The 22147-nt window shown below is 37.0% G+C and overlaps 4 protein-coding genes, 1 long non-coding RNA gene and 3 other non-coding genes across 8 annotated transcripts; 4 read left to right on the forward strand and 4 right to left on the reverse strand.

Annotated features, from left to right (window-relative positions):
* The first annotated feature begins 113 nt into the window (after positions 1-113).
* Positions 114-2024, forward strand: LOC111805702 (aldehyde oxidase GLOX1-like). The gene has a single exon (XM_023690884.1). It carries the CDS (start codon positions 305-307, stop codon positions 1922-1924), a length of 1620 nt encoding a protein of 539 aa, XP_023546652.1. The 5' UTR covers positions 114-304; the 3' UTR covers positions 1925-2024.
* A 1613-nt stretch (positions 2025-3637) lies between these two features.
* Positions 3638-7058, forward strand: LOC111805096 (multidrug resistance protein EbrB). The gene is made up of 3 exons (XM_023689989.1): positions 3638-3878; positions 5352-5522; positions 6878-7058. The coding sequence occupies exons 1-3, from the start codon at positions 3780-3782 to the stop codon at positions 6959-6961; spliced, it is 354 nt and encodes a 117-aa protein (XP_023545757.1). The 5' UTR covers positions 3638-3779; the 3' UTR covers positions 6962-7058.
* A 1603-nt stretch (positions 7059-8661) lies between these two features.
* On the forward strand, positions 8662-10811 carry LOC111805604 (protein BASIC PENTACYSTEINE6-like). The gene is made up of 3 exons (XM_023690735.1): positions 8662-8876; positions 9150-9231; positions 9318-10811. Exons 2-3 carry the CDS (start codon positions 9163-9165, stop codon positions 10215-10217), a joined length of 969 nt encoding a protein of 322 aa, XP_023546503.1. The 5' UTR covers positions 8662-8876; positions 9150-9162; the 3' UTR covers positions 10218-10811.
* A 173-nt stretch (positions 10812-10984) lies between these two features.
* Positions 10985-12007, reverse strand: LOC111805605. Its single transcript, XR_002816681.1, has 2 exons — positions 11758-12007; positions 10985-11602 (listed from the first exon to the last, which is right to left on the reverse strand). It is a non-coding gene; the product is annotated as an uncharacterized LOC111805605 (long non-coding RNA).
* Positions 11070-11150, reverse strand: LOC111806212. The gene has a single exon (XR_002816763.1). It is a non-coding gene; the product is annotated as a small nucleolar RNA R38 (small nucleolar RNA).
* On the reverse strand, positions 11327-11415 carry LOC111806222. The gene has a single exon (XR_002816773.1). It is a non-coding gene; the product is annotated as a small nucleolar RNA snoR20a (small nucleolar RNA).
* On the reverse strand, positions 11487-11570 carry LOC111806213. Its single transcript, XR_002816764.1, has one exon. It is a non-coding gene; the product is annotated as a small nucleolar RNA R38 (small nucleolar RNA).
* Positions 12008-16501: 4494 nt separating the features above from the next.
* LOC111805214 (protein IQ-DOMAIN 32-like) lies at positions 16502-21404 on the forward strand. Its single transcript, XM_023690158.1, has 6 exons — positions 16502-16939; positions 17402-17734; positions 17824-18048; positions 18257-18334; positions 18420-20064; positions 20975-21404. Exons 1-6 carry the CDS (start codon positions 16859-16861, stop codon positions 20992-20994), a joined length of 2382 nt encoding a protein of 793 aa, XP_023545926.1. The 5' UTR covers positions 16502-16858; the 3' UTR covers positions 20995-21404.
* The last annotated feature ends 743 nt before the right edge of the window (positions 21405-22147 follow it).

A 22147-nucleotide genomic window follows, 5' to 3' on the forward strand; every position in this document is an offset into this window, starting at 1 on the left:
AAAAAAAAAAAAAAAAAAAAAAAAAAAAAAAAAAAAAAAAAAAAAAAAAAAAAAGACACGCTTTATTTAATGGGTTTTATGTAAGAAACAATATTGGACAGAAATTCTATTTTTCAATCAAATGTCTATAATAACCTTATTTGATACGTTGAGAAGTCATAATTTTCGTTCTGAAATGGACCTAAAATCGTCATTTTGATCGGCCACTGAAAACCAGTGGCAGGGGGTTGGATTACTTATCTTTCTCGTTAATGGCGGATTTTGAAAAAACAGAGCAATTCGAGCTACCTACTTCTCTGCAACTATGCTTCTCCAAATTCTCGTCCTCACTTTGCTGTCATCGTCGACCGCCGACGACGGCGGCGGCCAGTGGCAGCTTCTGCAGAACGACATCGGAGTTCTGCCAATGCACATGCAGTTACTTCACAATGACAGAGTCGTCATCTACGACAGAACCGACTTCGGCACCTCCAATTTGAGCTTGCCGGATGGAAAATGCCGAATGGATCCGAACGATACGGCTCTGCAAGTCGATTGTACTGCTCATTCACTGGAATACGACGTCGCTTCCAACTCGTTCCGGCCACTCATGGTTCAGACCGATGTATGGTGCTCTGCCGGTGCCGCCATGAGCGATGGAACTCTCGTTCAGACCGGCGGATTTAACGACGGTGATCGGAGGGTTAGAATCTTCAAGCCGTATCCTGATGGCTCCGATTGGGAGGAGATTCCGTTTGCCCTAAGTGTTCGCCGATGGTATCCGACGAACCACATTCTGCCAGATGGACGGCAGATTGTAATCGGCGGACGGCGGCAGTTCAACTACGAATTTTTTCCGAAAACCGGCGGAGCTTCCAAGGCGTATAGCTTACCATTCTTGGTAGAGACGAACGATCGGTTAATCGAGAACAATTTGTATCCGTTTGTGTTTCTGAACATCGACGGAAGTTTGTTTATATTTGCGAACAATCGGTCGATTCTGTTCGATTACGCGAGGAATAAGGTGCTGAAGACTTTTCCGGCCATTCCTGGCGGAGATCCGCGGTGTTATCCGAGCACTGGCTCGGCGGTGCTGCTTCCGTTGAGGAATTTAAAGGCGGCGACGATTGGAGCAGAGGTGTTGGTCTGCGGTGGAGCTCCGAAAGGGTCTTTTAATGAAGCTCAGAATCGGACCTTTGTCAAAGCTTTAAATACCTGCGCTAGAACCACAATAACCGACCCGAAACCCGAGTGGGTCATTGAAACAATGCCGGTGGGTAGAGTAATGGGGGACATGATTTTGCTTCCAAACGGCGACGTTTTGATCATTAATGGCGCGGGGTTGGGAACGGCCGGGTGGGATAACGCTCGGGACCCAGTTTTAAACCCGGTTGTATACCGACCCAGTGACCCACCCGGCTTGAGGTTCCGGTTGTTAAACCCGAGCACGATCCCCCGTCTTTATCACTCCACGGCGGTGCTACTCGGTGACGGTCGCATATTGGTCGGCGGGAGCAATCCGAATGTATATTACAACTTCACCGGCGTGCCGTTCCCGACGGAGCTGAGACTGGAAGCGTTTTCGCCGCCGTATTTGGATCCAAAATTTGAAAATCTGCGACCAATAATATTATCACCATCATCTCAAACCAAAGTTAGACACGCACAGCAGTTGGTGGTTCGGTTTAAACTCACCGGTGGCGGTGTAACTTCCGACACGGTGGATGTGACGATGGTGGCACCACCGTTCAATACACATTCATTCTCCATGAGTCAGAGACTGCTAGTGATCGGCGGCGAGAATGTGACGAAAGTGGGAAATACCACGTGGGATATCCACGTCAGCATTCCCGGGTCGGGTAACATTGCTCCATCTGGGTATTACCTTTTGTTTGTGGTTCACGGGAAGATTCCGAGTAAGGGCATTTGGATTCGAATTGCATGAGGGGTAAAAAGGGAAATTGAGAGGAATTTATTCTAATTATTCTTATTTTATTTTTCTTTCACGTGGAAACACAATACCCTGACCTTTTTTTTAATGTTTCGTTTAATATATATGGTGTAATATATTAAAAAAACTAATAATAAAATTATGGATTAAATTTAATTATGATTTTAATGTGTTATTCGTTCAGGAAATAAAAATAAAAATAAATAAAAGGTTGGCACTTTATTATATTAATTAGCTCCTGATATTATTATTATTATTATTATTTTCAACACTCCTGTTACATGCACGTGAAAAAAAATAAAAAAAAATAAAAAAGAAAGATAATCTGTTTCTGTCTTCTTTTATGCTAAAATTGTTTTTTTTTTTTTAATAAATAAATAAATAAGAAAATCCGTGACCTTTAATATTTCTCGGATCATACATGTGGCTGTGAGCTAGAGGTGAGTTATTCTCCCCGAGTTGATATGATCTCGGAGTTCTCACTCATTAAACTCAAGTACTTTCATTCTCTTATTTTCTTATTATCGTCTAAAATTAAATAAATAGTCTCTATTGATATATTTTAAATACTTGTTTAATAAAAATAATTTAAAATTTTGTATTTTTCTAAAAATGTTACCATTGATAATGGATGAAAATCATCTTATCCACATTTTAATTAATTTAATATTTTTTGAAATCATATGCATTTGTCTGTCCTTCCACCACAAGTTAACATTTGGTGTCTTTAAATAGATTTTAGCCCGACATGTTTTTGTTGGTACAACAATTGTATAGGTGAATAATGGATCACATAATTAATTAGTTATAAATAAACGGCCGAACACTTTTCTCTTGCTAACTTCTGGACTCATTAAACATGGATATCACTCGTATGCTAATACAACCTAAATCTCTTATGCTTGAGCTTAAACCCTCGAGTTAGCCTTTTGTATATATATATATATATATATATATATAATCCAAATATGACAACAAATAAAAAAAAAAAAAAATTAACGATAGCAATAGGCATTTAAAGCTAAATTAGACAATTTATGGATGATATTTTTATAGAACATAAGAAAAGGTTATTTATTACACAAAAAAACAATGGAATATCACATGCACATCGTTGCCCATATGCACGTGCCACGTACGACACTTTATCCAACCAAAGTCAAGACATTCACGGATCACCCCTTTACCATTGCAATCTATTCTTAAAAAAAANAAAAAAAAAAAAAAAAAAAAAAAAAAAAAAAAAAAAAAAAAAAAAAAAAAAGTGAAGAGTTAAATTAAAATTTTAATTTTTTAAAAATTAATAGTTAATTATACCTAGATGTGAGAGGTTAGACTCGTAATTTAACTTTTATTATTTTAAAATTTATAATTTAAATGACTGCTTAATAATAATTTAATTTTTAAATATCGTGTTTATTTAATTTTCTTTCATTTTTTTAACGGTTTTATTTCTCTGAAAAAATATATGGAGTATTAAATTAAATTTAAAGAAATAAAAAAAATATTCAAAAACTATTTTTTTGAGTTTTATTTTATAATTGTATGTATTTTAAAATTTGTGCAACGAGCTTTTATTTATTTTTAAATAAACTCTGCTTTATAGTTAAATTCCAAGAAAGGGTAGAATAGGCATATAAAGATTATATTTTATATATAATAAAATTGTTGAGAAATTATATTTTAAAAAAATTAAAGATTTAAATCGCCACGAAGCTGAATCTCAAAACTTAGGACTAAGCCGGTTGGCATCCCGACCGCGATCAGTCCAAGCCGGGTTCGCCACGTATGGAGGTTTTCGTCTTCTTGCCTACCGCACAACTCAGAGAGGAGAATTTTGAACCCTGCAATGGAAGGGAGAAAGGGGAAGAAGGGTTACATGTGGGCAATTTCAGCTGGTCTCAACGCTGCGTTCGCCGCCATTGCCGCCAAGCTTTTCTCCTCTACGGTAATCTTTCTCCATTTCTTTCCCGTACGAATCGTTTCACGATGATGCGATGATTTGCCCTAATTTGTATGAACCAACACAATCACGAGCTGCTTTTGTCAATTGTCTGAAGTTTTTCATCATTCTCGTTCTAATCATATTGCAATCGCATCTGCTCATATAATATCGACGTTGCAAATTGGCAGTCTACTGGATTTTGGTTAGTATTCATAGCTTTTGTTAGTGTAAATTAGCAATCTGATTATATGTGAGATTTCAAGTCAGTTGGACAGAGGAAGAAACATTTCTTACAAGGGTGTGAAAATCTCTTCCCAACAAACACGTTTTAAAATCGTGAGATTGATAGCGATATGTAATGGATCGAAGTGGATAATATCTGCTAGTGATGAGCTTGGACTGTTACAATTTGTGCGGCTGGGTAGTGTGCCAGCGAGAATGCTGGGCCAACAAGGGGTAGATTGTGAGATCATATATTGGTTACAATGGGGAACGAAACATTCCCGATAAGGGTGTGGAAACCTCTCCCTTGCAGACACGTTTTAGGAGACAATATATGCTAGCGGTAGACTTGGCTCTTACGGTATATCTCCCTAAACTTAGAATATGACTATAAGATCCATTGGAATTTGTTGGGTTTGGCGTATTGTGTTTAACCTCTTACAATGCGAAGAGAAGAGGATAGGTAGTTTAAGGAAGAAGGATTCAGTGGATGTGGGGTTGTGAGGTCCCACGTCGGTTGGAGAGGGGAACGAAACATTTCTTACAAAGGTGTGGAAACCTCTCTGGCAGATGCGTTTTAAAACTTTGAGGGGAAGTCCTTGAAGGGAAAGCCAAAAAAAGACAATATCTGCTAGCGGTGGGTTAGATCTATTACTGGAGTGGAGACTCTGTCAAACGAGTTATGGCACACCTATGATGGTAAAGATGAGGAGAAAGCCTTCTTCTGGAAGGACAAATTCATAGGTAGTTTACTCTTTGCAGCTTGGTTCCTACTGTTCTTGGTTCGAAGTCAGATAATTCATCAATCTTGGATCTCCTTGGGAGTGAGTTGTGTTGGATGATGATCCACCCTCTTTGGAGGGCTCAGCGTCCTCGCTGGCACACCGTCCGGTGTTTGACTCTAATACCATTTGTACTAGTTCAAGCCTACCGCTAGCAGATACTAATTGTTTTGGCTTGTTTCGTATCGTCGTCAGCCTCACGATTTTATAACGCGTCCGTCGGAGAAATGTTTCCACATCCTTACAAAGAATGCTTCATTCTTTTCTCCAACCGATATGAGATATCATAGATTTGTTTGAACTTTTCAATACATCAATGGGAAGTTCTTTTGTTTCGAAAAAAGCATAAATTAATATGCTTAGACTTTAAATTACATGCAAATATGTAGAGGAAGCTGCCATAAGTTGGAAACCGACATACCCAGTTTCCCTCTTACCTTGGTTTTGATGTTAGCATTTCTTTGTTGAACAGTTAATTAGGTATGGACTGGTAATTGCGTTCAACTTGGCAATGTGGGGATGTTATGTCAACAGCTTAAAAGCTCTCTCGTCATTACAAGCTACAGGGACCAACTTTTCAGCTAACTTTCTTTGTTCTGGTCTAGCCGGTTTCTTCTTGTTCGAAGAACCATTATCATTTCAGGTAAATCCTTCATCATATCCATAGCTTCTGCCCAAGTTCTTATGCACAATACACTTTTGACTTCTTTTAGTAAAAATATTGGTTCGATTTTACATACTAGACAATGATCGGTCGTTATAACTGTTTTTCCTCCATGTTCATATGTAAATCATTCCCCGTGAGGTAACTTAGATTTGTAACAGCTCAAGCCCACCGCTAGCAGATAATGTGCTCTTTTGACTTTCCATTATGGGCTTCCCTCTAGGTTTTAAAACGCGTATACTCGAAAGAGGTTTTCACACCCTATAAGAAATGTTTCGTTCCCCTCTCCAACTAACGTGGGATCTCACAATACACCCTCCTTGGGAGCCCAGTGTCACAATCGCACTTTTGATGGTAGTGGACTTGCGATTGTGCGGCACTCACTTTCTAACGACAAGTGAGCTAAGCCAATTCGTTCTTGCGTCGCCCAAGTGACGTATGCTCGAGCCTCTGGCCTCGGTTTTAAGAGAAGGTTTTAGAAAACGAGGGCAAAGAGAGATTTTCGAAAGAGACGTTATATAAGCAAGCAAGAGAGAAATAACAACGGCTCACGGTATATAACCTTGGGTAGAGAGAAGTTGACAATTAGTCATATCCCCTATAGTACATTCTGAGGCATTTCATGTCTGACAAGCCTAGTCATGATATTTTTGAAATGTCATACTTTCTAGAAATACAAAAGTAAAACACTAGAATATGAAAAGACATAAAGGGTTGGGCTTATCATGGCCATGCGGCCATGGACAACACGCCTTGGACAAGCATGACCGTGACACCTAGCGTTCTCACTGACATACCGCCCGATATCTAGCTCTGATACCATTTGTAACAGCTCAAACCAAAAAAGGAAAATATTTGCTAGCGGTGGGCTTGGACTGTTACAGTCCCGTCGTATTTCCATAACCTTTTATCTCCGTTTTCCTGGTGTCTCCTTGTACACCCTGCAACTCGCTCTGTCCTTTTCCAGCAGATTAGAAACTTCTTCTGTTATCTTATTTAAGTTGTGATGTTGGCTGCAACACTTTTTTTTATTACTGCGCTGTTGATCGTTACCATTTTGTTATGCTTGACTCGGCAACAGTATCAGTCAATTGCCAATAAATGTAGAAGTCACCAATGACAGTGAACAATACTTACTAACAAATAGTACTATGGAGTCATCCAGCTCATGTAAAGTTGCCGTAGCTGTTTTAAGCGACTTTCTGAGGATCGGGAAACACTTATTTCCCGCTTAGAAACACATTTTTAAGCTCTTAGAAAGTCGTTACAAACAGACCCTTAGCTATTAACACATTCAAACGTGCATCTCTTAACGCCAATGTACTGTTTTCCAGTGGTTTGTAGGTGCCATATTGATCGTAATGGGCGTGCTGATATTGAATCAGTCGAGCATTGAGAAGAAGGAATCAAAGGACTGACCTCTGCTCTTAATTTGTCATCAAATATTCGAAAACGTGAAATACAAACTCTATTTTCATTGAATCTCTTGTTTCCAAGTTTCCAAATTTTTGTTTACATATATCTTACCCGTGTTCGACAAACTTTGGTACATGTACGTGGGTTTTTTGTTTCGATCAGGGTCGAGATTGACGCTACACGGAGCATGCATATTCGGCCGGGAACAGCTTCGAAAAGCAAGGCCTACTTCCAAATTCGCATAGGGCGAGTGTCTCGACTAATAATCATTCTCCTAAAAGAAATTAAACTATTAAAATCTCTACTATTTATTTGATTTCAACATTTCTTTATAATATCGTTAATCATTGTAAGTAAATAAGTTTTATAAACTAAAATCTCGATAATTTGTTTCGATAAAGCCACCAAATTTTAAAGGTACAAATTAATTTTTAAAAGGAAAAAAAAAAAAAAAAACTCTTTTTAAATTAACTACTTGATATTTTTTTTATAAAAAAATTCAGTTCAATAAATTAAAAAAACAAATAAAAGTATTTTTAGGAAAAGAATTTATGCAACTTTCTTCCAATTGTACATAAAATAAAAGTGTTTTTCTACAATTGCCAAAAATGAATGAAACAAAAAAGACGACATGTCGTCGTGACATGTTTGATGACCCATGAAGAGGCGGGGGAAAGTTGAAAATTCCATTTGAAACGCCGCCCTTTTCCAGGTCCAATGGCGGCAAGATCCTGACACCTCCTTTCCCCATTTTCAACGGCTCGGATTAACCCGCAACCCTTAAATAAATATTATAAAAGAGGAAGAAAAATTGCCACATGGCAAATTATGATTGGCTATGGAAAATATATCTTATTTGTATGACTAAATTACAAATTAGGTGTTTAATAGATTATTAATTTTTAATTTTGTGTCTGTTATAAGTCTATAAAATTTCAAATTTATATTTAATATGGCATTTAAATACTAAACATTTTGAGTAATTGACTTAAGAAAATAAAATTAAATAATCAATCAATTTCTTATAAAATTAGGGAACGAATTAGAAGATTTGTTTATAAGTTCATGTGACATAATTTAAATAAAAAATTTAACCCAAAATAATGGAGAAAATTTGAAAAGGACATAAAGTTACGAGAGAGAGAGAGATTCCTTTGCCCCGCTGCTCTGCACTCAACTGTTGTTTCCACAGGTTTTCAATCCTTTTTCGCCGTCGTCGTCTCTTTGCTTCGTCTATCTCCGGCTTTACTCTCACCGGCAAGCTTCCATTTCTCTCTGCTCTTTGATTTCTTATATGTTTTTCCGTTTTCAAACTCATTTTCTATTTTCGTTCCTTATTTCGTTTTGAATCGTACATAGATACTTCTTTTACTTCTTCATTCTTGTTGTGGCCTCTCCGTTCTCTTTATTCATTCCATTTTCTGTGGAGTCTGCTTCGATTTTGCTCTGTTTCGGTCATTTGCTGTTTGAGATGAAGCTTGCCGTATGAATTTGGGGATTTTTGTTTTTTAGGGTTTCGTCTGCTTCTGGTTGTTAGTATTCCTTCTAGCTGAGGTTCTTTTTCTTTTAGAGTTGCTTTAAGCTCAGTACTTGAAGTAAAACAGCTGACTCCCGCTTACTTTCCTGGTTATAGTAAAGAATCGGATCTTTATGGTTTTTGCTTTCTTCCAACTCTTTAGCCTTTTTTTGCCTTGTTTTCCAGCTGATTTGAGCTCATTGAACCCGTTGAATTCGATGAAGATGCTTTTTGCAGCCACTTTGACTCGATCGTTTTTGTAGTATCATTTGAGTTCTGAAACATTGGATTGCATTGTCCAGATGATCTGGAGGACGAGATGAGGAAGCTGACTGGGGATCAAAACTTCTAACGTAGATTTCATTTCCCAAGTGAATTCTTGTTTGGTCTTCTGATTACAGGTGAAGTATCATCTACTACTCTGAACTATCTTTAGTCTTCTATTCATCTTCTTTTTGCTTAAACTGTGAATGGCTCATGCTGCTCATATCTATTGCTTCAATTTCACTCCAGAAGTTTAGGAAATATCTGCTGTTGTGTTCATATTTTTTCAAGTAAAATGGGAACGTAATAGGAATCTTAAAGCTGAATCAATGCACTTCTTTTGAGATTCAACAATATGGGAATTTGGCTAAGTGGAAGATCTTTGTTACTGTTTATGTGTTGGTTACTAGTTTGGAGTCAGAAATGGACGATGGTGGACATCGAGAGAATGGAAGGCACAAAACAGATCACTATAAGTCAGCTCAGGGCCAGGTATCAAGATTTGGATGAATAAAAGGTTAATGGATGAATAAAAGTCTTTCAGGTTTGATGAATTTGGTTTGAATTTGTGTTGGCAGTGGATGATGCAGCATCAGCCATCAATGAAGCAGATAATGACGATTATGGCTGAAAGAGATGCAGCCATTCAAGAGAGGAATTTAGCCCTTTCAGAGAAAAAGGCTGCATTAGCAGAGCGAGACATGGCTTTTCTACAGCGAGATGCTGCAATTGCAGAGAGGAACAACGCCCTATTGGAAAGAGACAATGCCATTGCAACTCTTCAGTATCGTGATAACTCCCTACCAAATAACAGTTTATCATGTCCACCAGGATGCCAAATCGCTAGAGGAGTGAAGCATATACATCACCCACAGCAGCACACAGTTCATATGCCCCATATGAATGAAAGTAATTACAATTCGAGAGAAATGCATCCAAATGAAGCTTCCCCGGTATCCCCAGTTGCTTCTGAATTGACGAAGACACGACGAAAGAAGCGAACACAGGAGGGAAAGACCGTTACAACTCCGAACAAGAAGGTTTCAAAAGCTCCAAGGAAGGTCAAAAGAGAGGGTGAAGACTTGAATAAGGTAATGGTGGGCAAGGCTCATGGAATTGGTAATGATCACAAACAGTCAGATTGGAAAGGCCAAGATCTGGGATTGAATCAGGTAGCCTTTGATGAATCTACCATGCCAGCACCAATATGCTCCTGCACAGGAGTTATAAGACAGTGCTACAAATGGGGAAATGGTGGATGGCAGTCTGCATGTTGTACTACCACCATCTCAATGTATCCATTACCAGCAGTTCCCAATAAACGACATGCACGACTTGGTGGTCGCAAGATGAGCGGAAGCGCCTTTAACAAGTTGCTTAACCGCCTCGCAGCTGAAGGCCACGATCTTTCAGCTCCAGTTGATCTTAAGAATAACTGGGCAAAGCATGGAACAAACCGTTACATCACCATAAAGTAGTGACGAGCTTAATTATGGAGTAGGCCACAAAGAGTAGAAAAATGGAGGTAATTGCCAAACTAGTTAGGGGTTTCGATCATACTTTTTCAAGCATGCAGAGTTGTGAACTTGACACGCCTACGACCAGCCATAAGGGCACCGCTGCTCTTGTCGCAACGTGAGGATCATAACCTACACTCTTTAACGTTAGGTTGTGACAAAGTTTCTCCCACTTTCAGCATAAGAATAAAGGATGGAATAACATCCAAAAATGTAAGGAGTTAGTAGCTATCTCTGCCTTCAGCCTAAAGTTCTGAGCTTCTCTCGCATTCACCAAGTTTGTTCAAGAGAAAAGACAGTGGCAAGTGCTTCCAAGCCATGGCAACCTTTTTATTTTCCTCTTGTTTCTCGTGGCGTTCTTTTAGTAGTTATCTCTGTAAAGCCTTAGCAAGATCCTACTTGCTTCAAATAACTGTAAAGGTATTTAGTATTATGCTCAGGGCTGTCCTTAGATATTATATTATGGCCGTCATGATTTTGTAGTCCACCATCTGCATCAACCTTTAAATATGCAATTGTCGTTTATGCAGATTCAAATCCATCAGGATTCAATTATCTTACAAACTCTTTAGGTTATTGCACAAACAGAAGTTTTTGAGGCCAATGATTTAATTGGCAAGGGTCATATGTGTATATATCAATATCACGGGTAAACTCAAGCAATCCATTTCTAATAGCCAAGCAGATTGTCATAAAAATCACTAGTTCTTCATTTCATATCTTAAATATTTAAACCAACATTCTAATGTATTATGGGTTCTAAGGCAATTTTGAAACACTCGAAAGATGTTGAACCATTGGGAATCAATCCAAGTGTGTGTCAGATCATTAATCATCAGCACCAAAGCATCAGACAGGGATAACTGATATATAATGGTTTCATCACCCACATAATTTCAACTAGAATTAAGAACCCAAATTTATTCAAAATTCTCCATAACCCATGAAAATCATCCATTCCCATATGCAATGAAAAAGACAATTCCCACACACACAAAAAAAGAAGATTTGATGAAAAACAGATATTAAGCTTCATAGCATATAAACAATGGCAAAGCAGAAAGGTGGTAGCCTCAGACCGTCCTAGTTCAAAAAAGCTTCAACACCAATGCAACATTTTTGCATCTCAGTGAACCAAAAAAAACTCATCATCACTGGCCACACCTAAGAGCAAATAGAGAGATCAAGAAAGTAAGAAAAAAAAAAAACGAAAAAGTCGATGAAAAAATCAGTACTGTCAGAGTATAAGAAATATCAGCACTTCGAATCAGCCAGGGATAACTGTAATTTCATGTTTTCTCATCATCCAGAAGAAGAAAATGTCACCAGAACCCTCGGAAAACATACTGCGAGTTATAATCCATGAGATTGAAAAACAAAAATGAATCAAATAGATCGATAGGAAAGAAAACAAGAAGAAATTGATAAGGAGAGGCATCAGATCTTCCTATACAAATTGGTTAATCATAATGCTACAAGTTCGTAGACAAAAGCATTCTACCATTCGAAAGTTCGTCACATGGCCTCTTCCAAATCCGAACTCAATGCCAATTGCAGAAATCGTAAGAAAAAAGTTTCGAACTCTGTTCGAGAACGCAGTAATTTGCCCTAAAAGATCTCAACATCGACATGAAAGAGTAAAGAACGAATTGAAAACCAGACGAACTGAAAGAAAATTTAAGCGGCTTTGGAAGCTGGAAAGACGGCTATGTACTACGGAATTAGGGTTTTTGGATTATGAAGAGGTACGAACAGATCGCAGGCTTTATAACCGTTCGAGCCAGTAGTTTTAGGCAGAAAATTGGAATTTGGCTCGAAATTTGGACGGCTCTGATTTGCAGATGAAAATCCTTCGGCATGATCGATCTAGGTGTAAAAACGTTGGGTCGGTGATGGAAGTTGTATCACAGACGAATTATGCTATAACACGTAATCACTCTATGTCACATGCATGACTCAACGTTAGAGCTTGCCTTTTTTTTCCCGGGCCCAATGTCTTGGGCTTATCAATCTAATGGGCCTAACTAAGTTCATTAATTTGGGCCTTTGCAAAGGAAACGGGTCATGAATAGCTACATCAAACTATGCTTAAATCGGTAATTAGTTAAATATAAAAAGTAAGAAAATAATTTTTAAGGCAATAAAAATGTTATATATAGATTTTACTTTTAAATTTAAGAGAATTATTTTTACGATTATAAATTACAATTAGCTGGTGGCCATTATCATATTGATGGTCCAGAAAGTTACAATCTTCCCATTAATCTTAGGTTAGATTTGCAGGTCAGAGTCATTCAAGTAGTCTTGATCAATTATTTTATAAAGTAGTTTGAATTATAGAATGAATTTTATTTACTCTGGATTTTTTTTATAGATAATTTAATTTAAAGGTTTTATTCTTGAACAAGTTTATTAGATTAAATTCCAAAAGTTTTTCCCGACACACTAAGGAAGTGGGACCACGAGACATGATTTTGCTTAAAAAACGAAGGTTTGAAAAGTTTGGGAGTAAGCATCAGTAGCTCTCAAGCTGCAACAACTGACCTTACTTTCAACAGTGTTTCATTAAAAACATCAATCAAACCAAACATGTCACATTTTCAATTATCATTTCCACCAACTTTAGGATTATATTAATCAAAACCTTTCATTTCATTTTCTACCCACAATCTCTCCAACAATCTTCATTTTGCTAATTAAATTGGAGGGTCGGGATTGAATTTCTCGTTTAATCGAATACCGTAGAAATTAGCACTAAATTCTTATCTAGAAAACATAAACGACAAAATTATTTACATAATTTCATGTTTAAGTAATTTTACCATTCAATTTAGTCATGAATACAATCATAAATTAAGAACAGACAGTTTATTAACCGACTATTCGAGCTCAATTAAATTCACATGCAAGATTTATATATATATATATATATATATATGACTTTTTTATAAAATTTAAAAATATTTTTGAATTTTTTTTTTTATATAATAATTAAACTAAGAGTTATTAAAGATTTAAAATTATTTATCCTCCGATTAAAAGCTAAAAATATAGTAGACTTTCATTATAGCAAAATATTATCCAAATGGTCTTAAAAAGATATTGCCATTATTAACTCAAAGCTACATATTTCATTTGCATAGATTTGATTGCATTGATTATTAGGGTTCGATTACTTTGCACTTAGCCTACATGAAAATCTTCATCACTTTATTAACCATATCAAAAGTGGCCCTTCCAAAATCTATAAAATAAAAAAATTATAATTTTTTAAACGAGTCCGAACTTCAAATAATCATACTGCTCAAGCCTCTCGCTAGCAGATATTATCCTCCTCTTCTAACAGCCCAAACCCATCATCAACAAATGTCTCAGTCCACCGCTAGTATATACTGTCATCCTCTTCCTTTGAATGTTGTAACAGCCCAATTCTAGTGCTAGTAGATACTGTCCTCCTCTTTGGACTTTCCCTTACAGGCTTCCCCAAAAGGTTTTAGTCCACTTCTATTATATATTGTCCTTATATTGTCCTCCTCTCTCTTTGAATGTTGTAACAGCTCAATTTCAGTGCTAGTAGATACTGTTCTCCTCTTTAGACTTTTTCTTACAGGCTTCTCCAAAAGGGTTTAAAACACTATCAGTTAAGAAAAAGTTTCTATAAGAAATGTGGGACAATCCAAATTCACTACTAGTAGATATTGTCCTATGGAGGAGGGACGAATAAATAAATAAATATAAAATAAGTTCGCAAGTTTATCTATAAAAAAAAGGTAAGTGGTCACAATGTGGGAGCAGTTTTCAAATAATGGCCCTTTGAAAAGCACTTTTATTTTTTTATTTATTACCATTATGAGAATCATTTTTTTTTTTCTCTCTTAAAGATATTTATGCTTTTTTTTCTTTCTTTTTTCATGTGAGGTTGCTTGTCATGTGCTTCTTGCACCTAAGATCCTCTCATTAATTTTAACTTTAAACGTACAAAATTTTACTTTTTAACCTTTTGTATCGATAATACGCTCCGAAATTTACAGATTAATGTAAAATGGTCGTAATAGTTAGTAGAAACAACGAAATTAGGTGAAAATTTTATCTGAATTCTTAAAATATCGTGAAGTCAAATCATGGTGTTAATAGCTCGACAAGTAAATAGGTATAACACTAATAAAGGGTAGGTGGGGATTTGGTGTTAGTTCATAACTTGAATACGAGGGGAAAGGAATTAATGATTGAGATTTGAAACCAAACAATTAAGTTGGATTAAATAGGAAGAAGAGTTGACATAAATAGGTACCAATAATTCTATGACTTATGATCCAACTTTGGCTTTAATATGTTGGTTTGGTGGGTGAGGTGAGTCATTGATTTATTGCTTTTCATGGTTTCTAATGAGAATGTTGTTCATTATATCGTCAATTTTGAACGATAATTCTAGAAAGAATTAGGGTTTGAGAATCGTTCAAACCGTGATCTAACTTTGGTGCCCGAGTAAAAAAAGAGCACATGAAAAACCGATACTACATCTGAATGAGAGCGATCTTAAGTACATAATGGTGAGAAAGATTTAAAAGCGTGTAAGTGAGAATAAAACATGCTAAAATGACCCGTGTTGGTTTATGAAGACAGTCTTTACTTTTAGTAGTTTGAGATAAGTATGTAATGTAATCATGTTCGTACGGAATTCTGGGAAATGCCAAAACCACGAAGTGTCTAATTTGGATTCTAAATCTTGGGCATCGAGCGTTATACTAACTAATTGAGACAGATCAAAATTATTTTATTGTACTGAAATTAACCAAAACTCCACTTAATAACTAATTTTAAATTATGGGTATTGAGCGTTATATTTGGACAGGTTCGGTGTAATGAATTATTTTCATAAATCCGTTTTGGTGAGCATATTTCTTTTAAGATATGCTTTAGAGAATATGGAACTTAGGAAAAAAGCATATTATTATTAGTTTGACATAATATATTAGCTGTTATAACAAAATCATGTTATGAGACGACTTTATAGCATAAATTATGTACCTTAATTAAAATCTATATATATATATATATATGGGATCCACGTGGCAGATTCTTAGTGTAACAACCCATTCCTAATCCCACTCGTATATGACTATTATAATTTTATAAAAAAGAAAATAATAATAATTATTACCATTATAATTATTTTTGTCTTTTTAACTTTTATAGAAAAATAGTATTATCTGGACGGACTAGCAAAAAGACAAAAGTAGCCCGCTTGTTTGGGTAGATGTGCCAACTCATGCCAGGTCCACGTGGCGGTTGGAGACAAAAGAGCTACCAGTGCAGGCCGCAGGGTGGTTACTATTATTTTTTTACCTCTCTCTCCTGAGACACGTGGGATGCCTTTTTTTTTTTTATTTTTTTTTTTAACATTTACCATTTTTAAATAGATTAAAAATATCATTTTTACATGTATTATTTAATCAAATTTAATAAAAACATAAAATCTGAGATATGCTAAAATTACCCACTTAGTTTAAACAAATAAATGTAACAACCCAGTCTTAACGGATACCCATTATAGGTAGCTGTCAGCCTTATGGTTAAGACGTTCTATACTCTTGTAAAGAACGCTTTGTTTCTCTCTTCAACCAATGTGTGATCTCACAATCCATATACCTTCGAGAGTCCAATGTCCTCATTGACACGTTACCCGACGTCTAGCTTTGATATCATTTGTAACATCTCAAGCCCACTGTTAGAATATTGTCCGCTTTCACTCGTTACGTATGATTGTCAGCCTAAATATTTTGAAACGGGTTTAACATGAAGAGATTTTCATATTCTTATGAACAATGTTTCATTGTCTCACGTATAATTTTTAAAATTTTAAAATAAGCTTATAAATATTATTAACCGTGGTTTATTTATTTTTTTATAAACGTTATATAATTTTTACAGTAAGATTATGGTAAAAAAGTGCAAAAAAAACATTTGAATTTAATGAAATTTAAAAATTTCAATAAAAATGCATACACAATGCCGTTGGACTAAAGCTAAAAGTAGGAATACCAAATGACCAATGAAAATAAATGAAATTGATTTTAAAATTGAGCAACTAAAATAAACCAAACAAAAATAATATTTATTTATTTATCATCTTATTTGGGGAAAGGGGGAATTTCTCGCGATTTTCTCGACGTATATCTCGGGATATTGCTTTTCTTTTTATTTATTTATTTATTATTTATTATTTTAAAGCCACAATTTCTTTTTTCTTTCCCCCAAACGGTTTGAAAAGTTAAACAGCATCTGTTTGAGATGAGAGAATGCGAAGCGGAGAGATCTGACAGCTTCATCTCGTCTTCTCTGAATTTCTTCTGATCGTTGAGGTCGACGGAGCAGTTTCCATGGCGGAATTCAACTGAAGAACCGAGCTAGATTTAAGGAATGCTTTAAGATCCGTGTTTCTTGTTACAGCATCTCTACTTTTCTCTTTTCTTCTCTCTCTCTCGTTACAATTTCCAAGACCGCACCATTATAGGCTGTTTTGTCCTCTGCACAGAGAGAGTGAGTGAGAGAGAGAGAGAGAGAGAGAGAGAGAGAGAGAGAGAGATTCGGATAAGCTTAACATGGGGAGGCCTCGCTCATGCTTTCAAATAATCACATGTGGTAGCGATTCAAAGGACAAAGATGAGATCGATGTACTTGAGGTAAGTATTTGTTTCGGTTTGATTTCATCGACTTTCCCCCTTTTCCTATTCGATGCATGAGTGTTGTTTCGTTTGAGCTTGATTTGCATCTCTTGCCGACTTGATTTTCTGGTTGTGAAGAACATTGAATTGTTTCAGTTTTGGCAATGCAATCGATTAGCTAGAAGATTGAATGGCATTGAATGGATCGGTTCTGGTTGTGTTTAATTTTCGACATGAGAATGAGTTGAAGATATGCTTGTGCGTTGTTAATTCTTTGTAAAATGAGTTTTCTGATCTGGTTGAGATTGCTTTGGAAAATAAGAATATGACTCTGGATTCTACTGTTTAAAGAATTCTGGTGAATTTATTGGTATTGTTGCACTTGCATCTAGGAATCAATTTACTGCATCTATGTACTTCCATTTCGACGTGTATCTTCTGTCTGTTACAGTAGTTTGTTGTATTTAATTCTACTTACAGAGTAAGGATTCGAAAGACAAACGAGCCTGGAGTTTTCGTAAGAAATCTTCCCAGCATCGTGTGCTCAACAACACTGTAATCGCAGAAACTCCTGCTGCAGAGAAGGAGAATCTTGAAACTACTACCTTCGACTTCCAATCATCACCTAGCTCCACTGTTCCTGAGAAACCCACTGTAATTCACTTCACTAATGAGGAGACCCATGTGCCTAACGTTGAGAATCCTAAAGGATCTGATAAGGTGGATGATGCATCCGAAATTGAAAGTAAGGTTGATAGTGAGGTTGAGGAGGCTATTGTTGTTGTCATCCAGGCTGGTGTCAGGGGGCTCTTGGTACTCTCAATTTCAGAAGTTCTTTAGCCTGAGATTCTTATTGGTTGTTTAATGAAGTTCTAACATCTCCATCCATGACATGTTGGCAGGCACAGAGGGAGCTGCTTAAACTCAAGAATGTCATAAAAGTGCAAGCTGCTGTTCGTGGGTTCTTGGTAAGGAGACATGCTGTGGGAACACTTCGCTGTGCTCAAGCCATTGTCAAAATGCAAGCTATTGTACGTGCTCGTCGTGCTCGTCTCTCTCCTGGGGGATCAGCTCCAGATGAGCTGCATAAGAAGAATGAGAAGGAAAATCCTGGTTCAAAAATCACGGTAATTCTTCTGGTTTTCGAATCATGTCATCTTGAGAAACTGGACCCACCTTGGCAAGATTTGGATGTAATTTTGGTTGTTCATTGTTTTTATTTGGCGTTCTGTTTCTGCCATTTAACTTTTCACAAGATAGTATTTTGATTTACTTCATTATGCATTCCTAGATAATTTTTCTTGCCTTGTTTAAACAATATCGTTTATATTGCAGGTGAAGGGAGGGAAAACAAAATCCAATTTGAGATATATTTCAATTGAAAAGCTACTTAGCAATAATTTTGCCCGGCAGGTATTTTGATAATGTTAGATGTTTTGATTCCTTGTTTGGCCACTATGCGGTGTGCTAATCTTATCCGTCAATTTTGTACTTGAAGTTGTTGGAATCAACACCAAGGAACAACCCAATCAAAATCAAGTGTGATCCTTCCAAAAACGACTCTGCTTGGAAATGGTTGGAGCGCTGGATGGCTGTTTCATCATCGGATGTCTTGGAGCCGAAGGAAGAAGAACTAGTCCCTGATCAATTGGAAAAAGAAACCGAGGAGCTGAAGAAAGAAGAATCAGACACTGAGCTAACGAAAGGAGAAATCGAGGAGTCTCATGCTGAGGATCGAATTGACTCAAAAGCTTTGTCTGAAACAGAAGATTTGAACTCCAGCACCATTAAATCAGTTTCACCATCTGAAAGTGAAGATTTAATGACTTGTGACGCAGATAACTTACAATCTCAGACCAGCTGCTCTCAATCTTCATTAGTGAAAGATAATCTGGAGCAGCCTCTTCCAGAGACTGCTAGAACAGCTGAAGCTAAAGAGATATCAACTAAGGTTAGTTCTGTTCAAGATCAGAAAATACAGATGGATGATGTAGGTTTACAAACAGAGTCGAATCCTCTGAAAAGATTAGCCCCCGAACAACTGGAGAATGAGGGTAAGAAATTTGTGCTTGGATTAAGGAAGGTGAACAATCCATCATTTATCAATGCCCAGGAAAAATTTGAACAGCTGAGTTCACCATCATATTCAACTGGAACAATTAGATCAATGTATCAAGATGATGGAATTGAACCTCATTCTGAAACAGTATCATCCACAACAGATACTTTACCGAGGACGAAGGAGTCAAGTGCAGATGAAAATATTGTCCTTCCGGCATCTAGGATAGTTCAAGTTGGTGTCTCTGAATGTGGCACCGAGCTCTCTATTTCTTCCACCCTTGATTCACCTGATATATCCGAAGCAGGAGTGGCAGATCCACATGAAAATGATGTTTCAAAGAAAGGAGTCCAAGATCCTAGCAGTGATCTAATCACGGAAGTTGAAGTCCAGGGTTCTATTACCCCAATGCAAAAGGGTACCCAACTTCTTGTGGATCAACCAGAAGAAGTTAGTGAATCTAATGGCCATTCCATCACTTCAGTAGCTGTTGTAGACTCTGCACCAGAAGTTAGTGAATCAAAGCTAGAGAGAAGTTCATCAGATCAACAGAGAGAAAAGGAGGCTGATACGGGTCATGATCATCAAACATATAGATCATCTCCAGAAGCTTCTCCAAGAAGCCATTTAAATGTCCCAGAATCTCAAGGAACACCGTCTAGTCAGGTATCAATCAAGGCTAAACGGGATAAAACTGATAAGAGCCAAAAGCAAAAGTCTCCATCAGCTGGAAAGAAATCACCATCCAGTTTAAATTGCAATTCTGGCACGAGGAGTAGTACAGATAATTCTTACAAAGATCAGAAGACTGGGAAGAGAAGAAACTCATTTGATTCAGCACGACCGGAAAATGTTGAAAAGGAATTAAAAGAGAGCATTAGTAGTAACTCTCTTCCTCACTTCATGCAAGCCACACAATCTGCTAGAGCCAAGGCCTCAATCAACTCCCCAAGATCAAGTCCGGATGTTCAAGATGGAGAATTATACATCAAGAAAAGGCATTCCTTACCTGCTGATGGCCGGCAAGGATCTCCACGCATTCAGCAGTCAACATCTCGAACCCAGCAGGGAGTGAAGGGAAATGGTACGCATTCCTCTCAATTTAACTTCTTCAAGTGATGGTACGCATACTTCTTAAAGTGGGGGTGAGGGGTGTGAGATCGTCAGGTTGAGAATTGTTGGGAGGGAGTCTTACATTGGCTCATTTAGAAAATGATCATGAGTTTATAAGTAAGGAATACATCTTCCTTGCTATGAGGCCTTTTGGGGAAGCCCAAAGCAAAGTCATGAAAGCTTATTCTCAAAGTGGACAATATCATACCATTGTCGATATCCGTGATTCCTAACATGGTATTAGAGGCATGCCCTAAATTTAGCCATGTCAATAGAATCCTCAAATATCGAACAAAGAATTGTGAACCTCGAAGGTGTAGTCAAAAGTAACTAAAATGTACTTTGTTTGAGGACTCTAGAGAAGGAGTCGAGCCTCAATTAAGGGGATGTTGTTCCAGGGCTCCATTGGCCTCAGTGGAGGCTCTATGTTGTAATTTGTTTGAGGGGAGGGAGTCCCACATTGGCTAATTTAGGGAATGATCATGGGTTTTTAAGTAAGGAATACATCTCCATTGGTATGAGATCTTTTGAGGAAGCCCAAAACAAAGTCATAAGAGCTTATGCTCAAAATGGACAATATCATACCATTGTGGAGATTTGTGATTCCTAACACTTCATCGGTTGGGGAGGAGAACGAAACATTCTTTATAAGGGTGTGGAAACCTCTTCCTAGCATATGCATTTTAAAAACTTTGAGGGGAAGCCCGAAAGAGAAAGCTCAAAGTGGACAATATATGCTAGCGGTGGGATTGAGCTGTTACAAGAAGTGTTAGTGATTTACAATGTCTCTTAAAATGTATTAATCTCTAAAGTTACCATCGTATATCATGATATGAATTATTTCGAAACGTCACATCTTCTTTCCTGAATCCTACTTTCAGAGAAAATGTGGCGAAGGTAAGCAGGCAACCACATGGTGGTAACCAGCTTGAGGAGACAACTTGACCTGAATGCGTGCAGCAGCTAATTTCTGATCTACACTTTCATGAGCTTAGTTAATGAAGCCAGGAGGTGTGGATCTGCTCAGGAAAGATGTGTAAATTGCCATTTCTATCTACTAATTGTTTGTTTGTTTGTTATCTCTCCATTTCCCCCTGCCCCCTTCAAAAATTTTCCATCACCTGTTAGTAATTTACAAGTTTGTGGTCATTGTGTGCGTCATATTTACTAGATTTGTTACAAATGGTTTTGCTTGTGTTTGTGTTTGAGCTAGCTACAGTGTGATGAAGAGATTCAAAGGATATGTATTCTTTTTTCCCCAGCTTTTTTACCTTTATAAACAGAATATAATTGAGCCCTCTTTTATTTCTATTCCCTATGTACCTTTAATGTTCTTTAGAGATTCAGAAAGAAGTTGGGTCACAACACTATATGTTTATTTGTTAGATTGGAAACGAAGCATGCCTGGTAAAGGACAAACGCATTTTAAAATTTTTAAAGGAAAAGATCAAATAGAACAATATCTACCAGGGGTGAGGGTGGGTTCATGCACTTTCCTGAAATAGTGAATTATACGAGATCATGGGTTCTCACTTCTAAATGTTGAAATTATTTTGCTCGAAAATAACAATTAGTCTATTTACTTTCAATTTTCTATAAAAAAAAATAGTGTTAAATTTGTAATGATTTAGTTTTTATTGTAAAAATTAGTGTTAAACAATGTATTTGTGAGTGTATGCAAATCTCTCTCTAGTAAACGTGTTTTAAAATTGTGAGGCTGACAGCTATACGTAACGGGCCAAAGTGGACAATATCTACTAACAGTGGCCTTTAACTGTTACAAATGGAATCAGAGCCAGACACCAAGCGGTGTGCCAACGAGTATGTTGGCCCCCAAAGGGAGTGGATTGCGAGATCTCACATCGGTTACGGAAATAAAATTCCTTACTTTGGTGGATTTTTGCGATTACAAATGGTATCAGAGCCTACTCGCTGGCCTTCAAAGGGGTGGATTGTGAGATCCGACATCATTCTTTACAAATGTGACAAATGTGTGGAAATCTCTTCCTAATGTGTTTTAAAATCGTGAGGTTGACATAATTTCTTACGTTAAA

The sequence above is a fragment of the Cucurbita pepo genome, chromosome LG11 (assembly GCF_002806865.2).
Source record: "Cucurbita pepo subsp. pepo cultivar mu-cu-16 chromosome LG11, ASM280686v2, whole genome shotgun sequence".
Classification (NCBI taxonomy): Eukaryota; Viridiplantae; Streptophyta; class Magnoliopsida; order Cucurbitales; family Cucurbitaceae; genus Cucurbita; species Cucurbita pepo.